This window comes from Chelonoidis abingdonii, chromosome 10, assembly GCF_003597395.2.
Source record: "Chelonoidis abingdonii isolate Lonesome George chromosome 10, CheloAbing_2.0, whole genome shotgun sequence".
Lineage (NCBI taxonomy): Eukaryota > Metazoa > Chordata > Testudines > Testudinidae > Chelonoidis > Chelonoidis abingdonii.
This window is the reverse complement of record NC_133778.1, coordinates 55,083,989-55,097,785: the sequence shown is the minus strand read 5'-3', so window position 1 is coordinate 55,097,785 and position 13,797 is coordinate 55,083,989. Positions and strand designations below refer to the sequence as shown.

Below are 13,797 nucleotides of genomic sequence, written 5' to 3'. Positions count from 1 at the left end.
GGGGTTTGGGGTGTGGGAGGTGGGGTGCAGGATCCGGGCACCACTTAGCTGGGATGGCTCCCCGCAAGCAGTGACTGTCCCTGTTGCTCCTAGGCAGAGCACGGCTAGGTGGCTTTGTGCTCTGCCTGCATCCTGAGTGTTGGTTCCAGGAACCAATGGGAGCTGTAGAGGTAGCACCTGCAAGGGACAAGTGCCTAGCCATGCCTCCACCCACAGGTACTGCCCCTGGAGCAGCGCACAAAGCCCCCTAGCCGTGCCTCTGCATAGAAGCAGCAGGGACAGGGAGCCACCTGAGGTGAGGGTCGCGCCTGCACCCAAACTCCCTCCCAGAGCCCATGTCCTGCTCCTCCTCCCGCACTCAGGACCCCTTGTGGCCGTTCGTCCACCTAGGAGCAGCAGGGACATGTTACCGCTTCCGGGGAGCCAGGTAGGGAGCCTGCCGGCCCCACACCAACTGGACTATAAACCAGACTTTCCATGAAGATCAGAAATGCCAGTTTATAGAGCTTTCCAGTTGATTATAGTGCAAGATAACACAGCATTTACTGCAACAAAGAATCCTGTGGCACCTTACAGACTAACAGATGTACTGGAGCATAAGCTTATGCTCCAGTACATCTGTTAGTCTGTAAGGTGCCACAGGATTCTTTGTTGCTGTTTAGAGATCCAGACTAACACAGCTACCCCTCTGATACTTAACAGCTTTTACTGCAGTTGGACATATTTTTCAGAGAGGTTGAACACTTTCATCTTCCATTGACTCATAGAAATAGTGACAAACTTGAAGCATTCATATTTTTTAAAATTTTTCCCTTCTGATCCCTTAAAGTTTATTTTAAAAGTACTGCTTATTACTGAATGATTTAAGTAAAGTATTCAAACTAGTGCCTAAAGTTACACTCCTAGGGGTAGAGTTTTAAAAGCATTTTAGAAGTCCAGCTCTCATTGGACCCTAAACCATTATTCAGACTTGTCAATATATAGCTTGATTGTCAAAATTTCTGAGCACCTAGAAGCTCCCACTGAGGCCAGTGGCAGCTTCCATGTGCCCATAATTTCTGAAAATCTTGGCCTTTTTTGTGTAACTGATGGCCAGTCAGATATGGTAAGCAATAACACACACAATAGGATTGTATTGGGGTATCAGTAGGCATTGGTTGGGTCCTAGGCCGAATGCTAAAGATTACAACCATCTAATTGATCACTGTATGGTACTCTGAAGAATTCCTTTGGAGCTACAAAATGTCTTTATACCAGTGTTGGGAGAGGGAGGAGAAGGAAGAAAAGGAATACATTAAATTTCTAATACTGTCTTTGCATTACTAAAATGTTTCCAAAAAGCTTGAACAAAACTTAAAAAAAAAAAACACCTTAATCTTACAAATCTTCATATCTTTAAAAAAAAAATTGTTCAACTTTACTTGTATTAGTGGAAGAAAATGATATTCATTATAGTCCTCTTTACCTCATAAAGAGGTTTTATAGCTTTAAGTTCATCAGTAAAAAGAAGTTTAAGGAAAAATTGTAATTCTGATTTGCGAGTTCCTCAGAAGTAGCAAAGCATCTATAGAGTATTTTCCCTACTCTGACTGAAGTGTTGCTGTGCTGAAGGGAAAAAGGTAGTTTTTATGAAATCTTGTCAACGGCTATGCACAGTGTTGTAGAAATGTATTTCAACAGTGGGGAGGTAGTTAGACTATGTTCCCTTTTTAGGTGAAGGGTAGGTGTGGGAGGGTATATTTCCAGCTTGAAGGTTAATGTTATTACTATCAAATTTTAAAACTTTAAGGAGGGACTTTCTGCAGTGCTTATTGTTGGCCTAATTCTCACTGGAAATCCATGAGAATTTTGGCACTAATTACAAATGAGAGCAGACCTAGGAATTTTCAAGAGTGCTTGGAACTGCCTCACTCAAAGCTTCCTACGAAGACGAAAAAAGATTTGGAAGAAGTCAAAAGGTGTGAGAAGAGTGAAAAGTTGAAGAGGAAGAGGAAGATTTTTTTTTTTTGTGAGTAGACAAAATTGCACTAGCATAGTTAAACTGGTACAACCCCCGGTGGATAATCTTATCTCGGTGTAAGAGTGGCTTTTTCTTTTAAGACAGGTTTAAATTGCCTCGTGAATGTTCACGGTTTTTGTATCAGTCTGTTTTTGACCAGATGAGTCAATCTTAAGGGCCTGTCTAACCATGGAGTTATTCAGGAACAGCTGTTGCACTTCAGATTCATACTCTACCTTGATCCAAATTAACTTTCAAGTGTAGACAAGCCTTAAGATAAGTGGAATTGCACCGGTTGTGTTGATTAAACCCTATGTTTTCTAGAGAAATAAAGGGAGCTAAGGAAGTGGGAGCGAATGCTAATCTTTTCTTTGTAGCATACTATACACAGCATTTAGTGAACAAAAAAATTAAGATATTAAAACTTCGCTCTGGTTCTTAAATAACCATTGATTTTGGTAATCAATATTATCTAGTGCATTTCAGTAAACTATTCTTTTTTTGTTTGTTTTTTTTGTGCCAGGACATCACTATTCTATTTATTATTGGAATACAAGATTTCTGAATAGTGTTCTAATTGGAAACATTATAATATCTGTTGTGTATAACTTTGTTAGTTGGCAAAGGGCTATTGAAGTTCACTAAACTTTTAAGCTTATGGTATATCAAACTCCAAATGGTGCCAGACAAAGAATATCAAGCAATGAATGAATTATGACAAACAGTTGCAATTATAATGAGCAAGTCTTCTAATTGTATATAAAACAGCAGCCTTCAGCCACTTTTCCAACAGATTCAAACTCTTCCTAGAATTCTTCACTATTTTTTGCTCTCTGGTATAGAGACAACTTCTATTGTCTTACCTTCCCTCTCCTGAGTTCTTAGGGGTTTTTTTGGTGGTTTTTCGTCACCAATTTGTCATGTCTTTTCATGTGTCATAGTTCTAGATTGTTACTGCAATAAGCTCTGGCTCTGGACAAAGTTAATGTTTGGCTGCACGGAAATTTCCTGTATTCTTCCTTTTAAAAGGTGTTTCTCTCCCAACAGCCTCACACTGAAGGTTTCATGGATAAACTCAAGTCATTGAAAGTACTCATTTTATTTATTATGCCACATTTAAATTGGGTTCATGAATTGTTAAAACCTCCACCTGAACTACCCCCTCCTCTTGCAAGAGGAATTTTTGAAACCCAGCTTGCTGTTGGCTTTTTTGGGATGCTAGCATGTTTGCAACTTGCAAGGTTAGGAGGACTATCTCTGCATCAAGGTTCATCAATGTTATATTTCTGCAAATGGAAGTAGACCTGTATTGAAATATATATTTTTCTCCTCAATTTAGCATGGTATTCCGATAACACCATCTTAGTCTAGTGGATCACAATTTTCAAAAGTTCATTTTCAAAGTTAACTTTGTAGCTAATATATGCAATATTTGCTCTTGTACAAAGGAAGTCAGTTTTAAATGAACAAAAATGACTTTTCTGGTGCTCTCTTACAGGACTGATTGTATAGAAAAGAAAGACAGCCCTGACGTGTTCTTCTGTTGCTGTGAAGGCAACATGTGTAATGAACGTTTTTTCTATTTTCCAGAGATGGAAGTAACACAGCGTAAGTTGGTTTAACATTCAAAAGAAATGGTTTTGCAGCATTGGCCAGAATACAGTTTCTATATGTTTAGGCGGGAAGACTTTTTTTTTCCAGAATATTTTGGGTAGCTTCTGTTAGTTTTCCCTTTTACAAACATATGTGGAAGAGGATTTTTTGGTAACTGTAGTGGTTCAGAGTTGGTTGTATTAGTGTAAATAATTTGATCTGGGCAATAGACTAACTTTTTTCAGCTTGAAATGAAAGGCCCCATGTTTTGGAACAAAACCATTCAAATTGATAAAGCTGTTCTAAGCTAGTAGGGGGCATCTATCCTTGGCAACCTGTTCAGAAAAATCCAACTAATTAATTCATACTCTTTTGAAAATCTAAACAAAAATCCATTATTTTAAATCTCATCTTAGGTGTAAGTAAATCCAACTGGTTGTGTTTGAACTGGCCATAATGCCATAGCACACCCAACCTGTGCATGTACTACCTTACAGATGCATGCCCTGGAGTAGGTACTTAATTTCTTGTGAAATGGTCTATTTAATTTTGTAACTTATTAAATGAACTCATTGTCAGTGCTGGGCACACTTGTAATTTATTCAAAAAAAAAAAAGTCTGCTAAAAAGAACACACTAAAAGCTACTAAGAAAACTGTCTGGAAATCCTTTGCTGGGGGGGAAAAGGGGAAAATCCTGTGCATGATGTTTTTTAAGTAAGACCCTCGCAAATTTTTGAAGTTATTTTTCCATGTCTTCCAACTAAGGTGTTTAACCTGTTAAACACTACTAGGTCACTCTAACGACAAATATCCATTTGAAAAGTATGGTGTGTGTATACATGTTTTTAAAAAAATTTACAACTCCCTGCCTGTGCACCTCCCTCTCGCCCACCACACACACCCCGCAAAAGCATTAATTAAAAGGGTGAGATGATCTGCTTTCATCTACGTGAACAGTAGTGCTGCTTTATGGGTTATCAATAGAGTGAGTGGGTGTATAAGTAATTATTTGAAAACAATTTATTTACATTAATTTTGTTCTCAAATATTTCAAATTAAGTTTGCAATTGACAACCATGTTAAAGACAAAACTTAATATCTATTCATTTAAATTTTCTCTCCCAGTTGGTGGTTGGGACATGTGGTTTCTTCTGATGGGTGGTGGTGGTGGGGCCGGGGGTAGTTCTCTTCCAGGTGCTAAAACAGTACGACCTCTTGATCACAGCAATATAGCAGGATATACAACCAAAAAATTAATTGACCTCTCACTTTGGTACTGACAGTAGGGACTCATTACACTCTCCCCCGTCTCCCAAGTACAAAATATAGAAGAGATGGTCTACAAACTCCCTAGACGCATGTCATCCATGTATGCCTTTTTGAAAACAAGACTTCATCTTGAAGTTACTAGTAAATCCTGGGATAAAGAGCTAGAGCGTCGTTTAAACGCATTACAATGGTCCATTTTATTACGCAATGCAAAATGTGCTTCTGTAGATTTATGCTTATGTTTAATTCAAGAAAAAAATTATTTAGAATGAATATGGTATGGCAAAGACTACAGAAGATCATTTTTCTCTTTGGTTGCACGCTGGCACTATGGTAAAAGATTGATGCACTTCTGCGCAGGCTATAGGAATGTCCCCTTTCTACAGAAATAGGTTGACATTAGAATGAAAATTATTTTCGGATTTAACAATCTAACATAGTTTGAGAATTGCATATTAGAATATTTTGCTGCAAATTTTGGTCTCCTTGGCACAGCATTCGTGGTACTTGAGAGGAGTCATGATTACAAAGCGAATGATTTTACAGAGGTGGAAAAGTAAATCAGTGTGCTCGGTAGGATAATGGTATTCAGATCTACTGGCTAAATCAAGAGTCGCTTTCTGCCACCTGGATCAGTGATGTGAATTTGAGGAAATCTTTGCTCTTTTTAAAAGAAACATTTAACTAGGGAATGTCTAAAGGTCTAACAGCCTGTCCAAGACTCCTTCCCTCTGCTTTTTGCCTCTGCTTCCTATCGAGTCTGCATTGTTCTTCCCCATGAGTTTTGAAAGTATTGATTTCTTTGGTTTTATAGTTTAAGGTTTGATCTAAATGTTTTTTGCAAATGCATGTTAACGCTATGCTGCATGTTACAGAAAGTAATTATACATTTTTGTAATTTTTGTGTTCTTCATATATTGTGATGTTTGTTTGTATGAAAAAGCAAAATCAATAAATACATCTGTAAAGAGAGTGCAAATTAAATAATAAAATATTAAGCAGTACATGTTTTGCTGAGCAGTTTTAAAGTCAGACAACTGAACTTGTGGAAGTCGCTTGCTTTTCCACACCCCTTAGTTACTTAAATTACACCAAAGAAAGTGCTAGGGTGTACAAGCTTTGAGTGACCAGAAACAGTTCATATTGCTTACTACAGATGGTAATTCCTTGTGTAATAAAGTAGTTGGCTTTTAAATGCAAAACATGTTAAACTTTTTTCTTAAATACCCAGCATATTTAAGGTAGTTTTAAAAAATGGTGTATTTGTGCATTTTAATTGATTTCCGATTTCCAATTTCCATGCAAATGAAGCTTGATGCAAGTCACAAGTCAGTCAATCATTTGATAAATAAATACGTTAGTCACCTTTTTCTAAGGTTTTAAAAGTTTTTAAAAGGAAAAACTAAGAATCTGAATGCATGCATCTTTAGTTATATAATTGCTTAAATAAATGTATATAGATATAATGTATTCTGATTAGGAAAGAGAAGCATCACAGTGTAAAGGCTTTATTTCATTCAAGTCAATGTTTTTGTTTGTTTTTTTTAATGGTTAGTAACTGAGAATCCAATTTTCTTTAGGAAATTAACTAAAAAGTACAAATGCAAAAGAAGATTACAATTTAAAAATCAAGATTTCATATTTGCTGATTTTATATCATGATTTAAAATTGGTGATTTAAATAAACCCTGTAAAATGGCGCCTCGTGATATAGTTCCCTAAGTTTGAGCATTCACTGTGAATTTATTTTTCTTGGAATGGCAGTTTTTTGAGGATTTATTTTAGGAGCTGCATGAATATTAAATAGTTTATGATGTATAAGAGGAAGATTTTCAAAAGCAACCAAGGAATTTAGGAGCATAAGTCCTTTCAATTGAACTTTAATTTATATGCTTTTGAAAATCTCTGATAACTCTTTAAAATCTGTATCTGGCTATTAAACTCTGTTGTGTTGAATTATGTTCCGCCACTGTGTTCTGCTACTTAATAAATGTGTTCATTTCTTTTAGAACTTAATAATCAAGTTTAGGCATTGGATGAGCTTGTTAAAATCTGTAATCGCAGAAGATTAATTGTAACTTTTGTTCTTCAGCCACTTCCAATCCTGTTACACCTAAACCACCCTTGTTCAATACTCTGCTTTACTCGTTGGTGCCTATAATGGGAATTGCGGTGATCGTATTGTTTTCATTTTGGATGTACAGACATCATAAGCTAGCATATCCTCCAGTACTTGTACCAACCCAAGTAAGTTGCTATATTGTAATCTTAATGTTTTAGAATCGCTATTTTTAAAGCAATGTGGTGAGGGAGATAGGATATTTTTAAGTGATGTGACTGAAATCTGACTTCCTTTGCGTACTGAAGCAGGTGCTTGGTTTTTCCTTGAGTAAGGAAACTTATCAAAATCAAGTACTGGTAGGTTAGGCTCTAAAATTATCAGAGCCTAGTGAAGATTCAGTTCACCTTTTAACATTCTAAAAACCCAGCGTATACTTTTAAAAAAAGAAAAATTAAGTAAACATGTCCATATAGTTATTTTAAACAGTAAAGACTCAATATTATGGGAAAATGGTGAAGTCATGTTCGAATTGTTTCCTTGATGTGAATGGACTATCTACTCATCATAGGGAATAAGGTGCTCGTGATCTACTCCTGTTGGGGATGTGTGTGGGTGGGTGTATTTTAAAAGTAAAAAAGGATAAAAGCTGGTAACCTCTGCTTTGCTAGTTATGTTAAAAAAATAAAAATAAAGATAGGCTTAGACAGCAGTCTTTAAAAGTAAATGAAGTGCAGTCATTGGATTGTTTACTAATAAGCTTGGCTACTGCACAATTTGATTGACCTTCCTCCCATTTTCTCTCCTTTTGTTAAACAAGCATTTTGCGTCTTGTTTTAAATTAGGTCCAAATCCTGCAAACACTTCCGTATGTGCTTTAAATGGGAAGTGGTTTGAAGAACATGATCTTTGACTGTAAGTTATTCAGGGAAGGAGGCTAGCTTTTTAAAAAAACAAAGCAAAACAAGAACGTTGTATAGCCCTAGCATAATGGGGCCACAATACCAGATAGGCACTCTAGGTACTATTATAATATTAATACTAACTTAATTTATTTTATTTTTGTGTGTTTGTAATAAATATATTCTGGTCACAAAGGTGCCACCTGAGATCAGCACCTTATTGGGTGGAGGGGTCCAGGTTACAGGCCCACTGCCTGGGGCTGAAGCCCCTGGGCTTCAGGCCCCTACCCCCTGCAGCATTGAGGCTTTGGTGAGCTCAAGCTTTGCTCCCCCCTCTGGGGTCGTATACTGTATTTTTGATGTCAGAAGGGAGTCACAGAGCAATTAAGTTTGGGAACCCCCCCGAGCTAGAATACATTGCCTCTCGGGTAACATTATTGATCAATCTGATTGTAAAACACACTAATTTTTTATCAGACCTAATCAAAACTTTACACATGCTTGTGCTCTGCTGACACCACTTTCAATGGTACTAGAATTGCTACTTCTGCGTATTCCTACAGATGTTAGTGGTGCATACACAGAATGGGATCTGTTGGTTTGTTTCATTAGTAATAGATGGGGGGAGATCAATATTTGTCAAATGAGTAATTAGGAGGGGCCAACTTTTAATTCTAAAACAAGACTGTTCATTTTCATACTTCAAAAAGAGTATTGCGAACACCTCAAGATAATACCTATTGATACTTGTAGTTACCTTAAGTATTTACAACTTGTTTGGAACTATAACTCTGCCAGCACAAATCTCACCTCAGTTAAAATTAGGAACTTTGTACAACCTTTGATTCAGGGGTTTAATTTTGGAAATGAGTTAAAGCTTTTACCTTTTGCCTTTTGGTTTTTACCTTTTGTTGGTATTAGTATCTTACAATTAAAAGTAATGTTTGTGGGGAGGGAAGGAAAGGTAGCATATCTAGTATGACACTTCTTGCCCATGTTTGAGCTGCTAAGTCTTTAAATTTCTTATTAGTTTAGTTTTATATGGGACTAAAATCTAATTTATTCTTAGAGATATCCCCTTATATAAACTGTCTAATACTTTTCCATCTGGGTTTACTGTTTATGCTGTTAATTTCATGCTACAGTGTGGGTCTGCAGTGTGACTAAGTTAAAGCATCTTTAGTTTTTAACTTTCTGAGTTTTCATCACTGCTGTGCCTCTTAAATTTTTTAAATACCACATGAATGTAGCTTTTGCTAAATTTTTGTGAAAACAAAATCTAGAAAGAGCTGATGTGTATGTGTGGGTTTTTAAATTATTTTTATTCATTTTCATTTTGACAGTTGTCATACTGCAAATGTATATTTATACAAATGCTTAATCACATTGAACAGGAATTTCATTGACACTTTAGATTAGGCATCAGTTTAAAAATTGTTCATGTAATTTTAGTGTGTTTAGTGCTGGTGAAAATTGCCAGAGGTATAGCTATGGAGAGTGAAGTCCTCTATCCACAGAATAAGGTGTAGAAAATATGGCAGTTATCCAAGCTTCTTTCCCTTACCCTGCTGATCCTTCTGTTCTGGGGAGAATTACCTCTCTAGATAACCAAATAGTTCAATCTCCATACTCATTCAGTTGACTGTCAAGGATGTCAAATAATACCAGTTGTGGCTGTGGTGTGACTAGTGTCTTATCTAATAGATCTGAACGTTTTACAACTGAATAAAATGTCAAAAATTAAACTTTCTGCAGTTATGTAAAACAAGTTTCTCCATTCATTTATACTAATCCAGACACTTCACTTGGACTATTTTATACTTTACAATAGCTCCAGAAAGTAAACACTGGAATTTTTTTTAGAGTTGTGTCCTGAATAAGAACCTCCTGTATTGGAGCACATGATTTATTACTTTAAGATTAACACTTTTAACGTTGTCAGAGGACATCATCTTAAAATCTAGTCATTTTAAGGGTTGAAAGGATCAAGATCCTTGGATAACTGCACTCATATGCAGTAATGACAAGTCAGAGCAGTAGGGAGGAATTTCTGACTACAGGAAGGGAAGTAGTTAAGAGGCGAATTCCCCTTTAAGCTTGAAGTTTCTACAGAAAGATTCCCTAACTTAAAAAAATGTATATAACTGTTCTCTGTAGTTTTGTTGAAATACTTAGTCTAAATTATTAAACGAGATCTTAGAGTTTGTTTGCATGCACATTTAGTTCACGGTAACCTGAGGTATGAGTTTAGCCTGCCACAGACTAACTGTCCATGTGGACAGTGCTCATTAACTATTTGTTAATACTTTTTGATCTAGTTCTCTTTGAATCAGGATTACATCAAAGCTCTTTAACAGATTTAATGGACATGAGCAGGGTCCAAATACACACTGTGTATGTGGCAATGTAATGAGGGGTAGATTAACAGCCCTGTTTGCCACAAACTAATTGTTGATGTAGAGAAACTTAGGTCTTGTCTACGCTGGCAAGTTTCTGCGAGGTAAAGCAGCTTTCCTGAGGTGTACACACTGCCAAGCCACTTAATGTGCAGAAACTGTGCAATTGCAGTGCTGTTAAAAAAAAAAAAAAAAAAAAAAAAAAAAAAAACACCTTGATGAGAGGCGTACAGCTTTCTGTGCTGGGGCTGCAGTGCCAGTGCAGACACCCTGTCAATTACAGCACTGCAATTGTCCTTGGGGAGGTGTTCCACAATACCTGTTCTCCCTTCTCTGGTCATTGGTTTGAACTCTACTGCCCTTCCTTCAGGTGACCAACTGTCATCTCCACTCAAATTTCTTGGGAATTTTGAAAGTCCCCTTCCTGTTTTGTTCAATGATGCATGCAGTCGTCTCAGTGCATCTTTCCAGGTGACCATGCCTGCTCCACATGCAGGCGATCCCCTGCTTGGATCAATGCTGTGCTGCTGGACCCCATCAGCGTTTGGGGAGAGGAGGCTGTCCAGTCCCAGCTGTGCTCCAGCCATAGGAATTATGACACCTATGGACAGATTTCATGATGCATGACAGGCTATGACCGGAACACACTGCAATGCAGGGTCAAAGTGAAGATGCTGTGGAACGCCTACCACACGGCGAACTGCTGCTGTGGTGCTGTGCCCATGAGTTGCTAGTTCTACAAAGAGTTGGACGCAATACTCTGTGGCAACCCCACCTCCACTGCGAAGGCCACTGTGAATACTTTGGTGGTTCACGTGCCAGTCGAGAATGGACTAAGCCAGGAGGAGAAAATCTTGGATGAGGATGTGGAGGGTGACCCAGAGGCAGAGGATGACTTAGAGGTCAGAGATGCATGCAGCCAGGAGATCTTCTCTACTCTGGTGGAGGCTAACCAGTCACAGCTGTTGGAGCTTGGCAAAGTGCAAACAGGAGAGGAGGCCCCTGGTAAGTGGCTTTGATTTTTGGGAATCGCAGAAGTGGTGTTGGACAAGAGGGTTGCAGAAAGCAGACTTGTCTGTATGATGTGTATACCATCACATGCCTAGTCTGAGCAGCAGAACAGGGTGTTGATTGACTCCCTCACTTCATGGGAATCTGCCTCCGAGATCTCCACAAAACTCTCATGGAAATATGGGCAATCTGCTGCTGCAGGTTCTTTGGTAGAGCTGCTTTGTTTCTTGACCCATTAAAGGTAACTTTCCCATGCCATTCTGCCATAACAGAGGAGTGCAGGGAGAGTCGCATACAAGCGAATCACATAAGGGCCAGGGTGGAAGCCGCAGTTTTGGAGGAGACCCTCCCTTGATTCCTTGCTCACCTTCACCAGTGAGATCTTCCATAATGAACACAGCCTGTGGAAAATGTGGGAAGGGTAATGATTATAAGGCCCCCGCTATAGTGCTAGCTGTCCCCAAGAGCCACATGCCCAGTGTACAGTACAGTCGTGGAACACTGATTTCCCCTTCCCCTGTGGTTACTCACCATTTTGGGAGTCTTATGGCTCATGTGTGCTTGCATGCGGTCAGCCAGTTAGTGATAGGTATGTGAATAGTGACTGTGTTTATAAATCACTGAATCAGTGGTCTGTGTGTTGTAAACAATGCTGCATCATTTTACAGAAGCATTTTGGCTTCACAGATACGACCTAAGGAGCCCAGCCTCCCTCTTTGTTATCGCTGGCTGAACGGCAGCGCAGAATTAGAAAGCGGCCATGAAGAACTAAAGAGGACTTCCTAAGTGGTGGTGTGATGTACTCTGCGGCTGACAAACAAGAATTGATGGAGTAGCGGGGACAGCGAGAAGAGGGACTGAAAGGAGAACATGGCATGCCAGAACAAAGTCATGGAGCGGCTCATAAACATAGAGCACCAAGCACATACATACACACACTCTCTCTCTCCAGGCACTACTAGCACTGCAAACCAAGCAGCCTTGTGCCCACCCTCTCCTGCAGCTGTTGTCACAAAACCTTTCCCATGCGCCTCCTAGACACCGCCAACACCCTCTTATCAGCCTCCTGGCTCCAGTCTGTACCCATGGCATTCCATTCCCCTTCCATCACACTTCTGCACTGCAGACTCCCAGTACCCAGTGCACTCAACACCTGTCCCTCTGCAGTTCAGTCTTGCTGAAGTATAGAACCCGCTGCACTGTACTCCAAAGGAGAAGGTTGGATATGATACCTGGACTTACACAAATCTTTAATTGTCCTGGGACCCCAGCTCCTCCTGGGAGCGTCCCTTCCCCCCCATCCTGCTCAGTGCTGATATGTATATTTTGTTTGTCTCCCCCTCTCCGGTGGTGGTGGTGGTTTAATAAAAAAAAATTATGTTGGTTTGAAAGCAATATTTATTCTATTAATTGAAAGCTAACAGAGCCCAGCAAAGCAACAGGCAGTTTTCTTAAACCTTCATAGTGCATAGTCTGCACCAATCACAATCACCTCCTAGCATTACAAGCATTGCACTCGCGAGCACAGCAACAAAAATTAGTGGCTTTCAGCTTCAAATTGTTGCCTCAAGGCATCCCTTTTAATAGCCTTGGTCTTTGGCTGTTCACATTCAGCCTCCAGATGCTGAGCCTCTTCAATCCAGCCGTGAGTGAAGCTTTCACCTATCCCTTCACAAATATTATGGAGAGTACAGCACGTGGCTATAGGGATAGGAATATTGACATTGACCAGGTTCAGCCTCCCATATAGGCCATGCCAGCAGGCCTTTAAACAGCCAAAAGCGCACTCAACCGTCATTCTGCACTTGTTCAGGCTGTTGTTGAACTGCTCCTTTCTGCTGTCAAGTTGCCCAATATATGACTTCATAAGCCAGGGCATTAAGGAGCAGGCAGGGTCTCTCAGGATCACAATGGGCATTTTGATTTTACCAAACCTAAATTCTGATCCGGGAAGAATGGCCTGTTCAGGAAGCTGCGAGCAGGGACTGTGTTACAAAAGATGTGTGCGTCATGCACCTTTCCGGACCAGCCTGCATTAATGTCCATGAAAGGCCATGGTGGTCCACAAGCTCCTGGAGAACCATAGAGAAATACCCCTTCTGATTAATGTACTCGGTTGCCTGGTGCCAGAATTGGAATATATGTGTCATCTACCTCCTGCTTCCCCCCCACAGAGCTAGGGTAGCCCATTTGTGCAAAACCATCCACAATGTCACACATGTTACCCACAGTCATGGTCTTTTGGAACAGGATGCAGTTAATGGCCCTGCACCCTTCTGTCAAAACAAGTCCAGCGGTCAACTTTCCTACTCTGAACTGGTTAGCAACTGATCGGTAGCAGTCTGAAGTAGCCAGCTTCCATAGTGCAATCGCCACGCACTTCTCCAGTGGCAGGGCAGCTCTCATTCTCGTGTCCTTGCGCCACAGGGCTGGGTCAAGCTCATCACACTGTCCCATGAATGTGGCTTTCCTCATCCGAAAGTTCTGCAGCCACTGCTTGTCATCCAGATGTGCATGTTTCCTGAGCCCAAAAGCAGTGTTCCACTTGTCCGACCTGAAAGCGGGTT

General features: G+C 39.7%; 1 protein-coding gene across 2 annotated transcripts in view; it reads left to right on the top strand.

Moving 5' to 3' along the window:
* Nucleotides 1-13,797, top strand: part of ACVR2A (activin A receptor type 2A) — a 115,959-nt gene that overhangs the window by 50,208 nt on the left and 51,954 nt on the right. For both annotated transcript variants that reach the window (XM_032791753.2, XM_032791751.2), the window contains exons 3-4: nucleotides 3,498-3,607; nucleotides 6,955-7,109. In XM_032791753.2, the coding sequence (XP_032647644.1) occupies nucleotides 3,498-3,607; nucleotides 6,955-7,109 (265 nt within the window). The remainder of the gene's footprint in view (nucleotides 1-3,497; nucleotides 3,608-6,954; nucleotides 7,110-13,797) is intronic.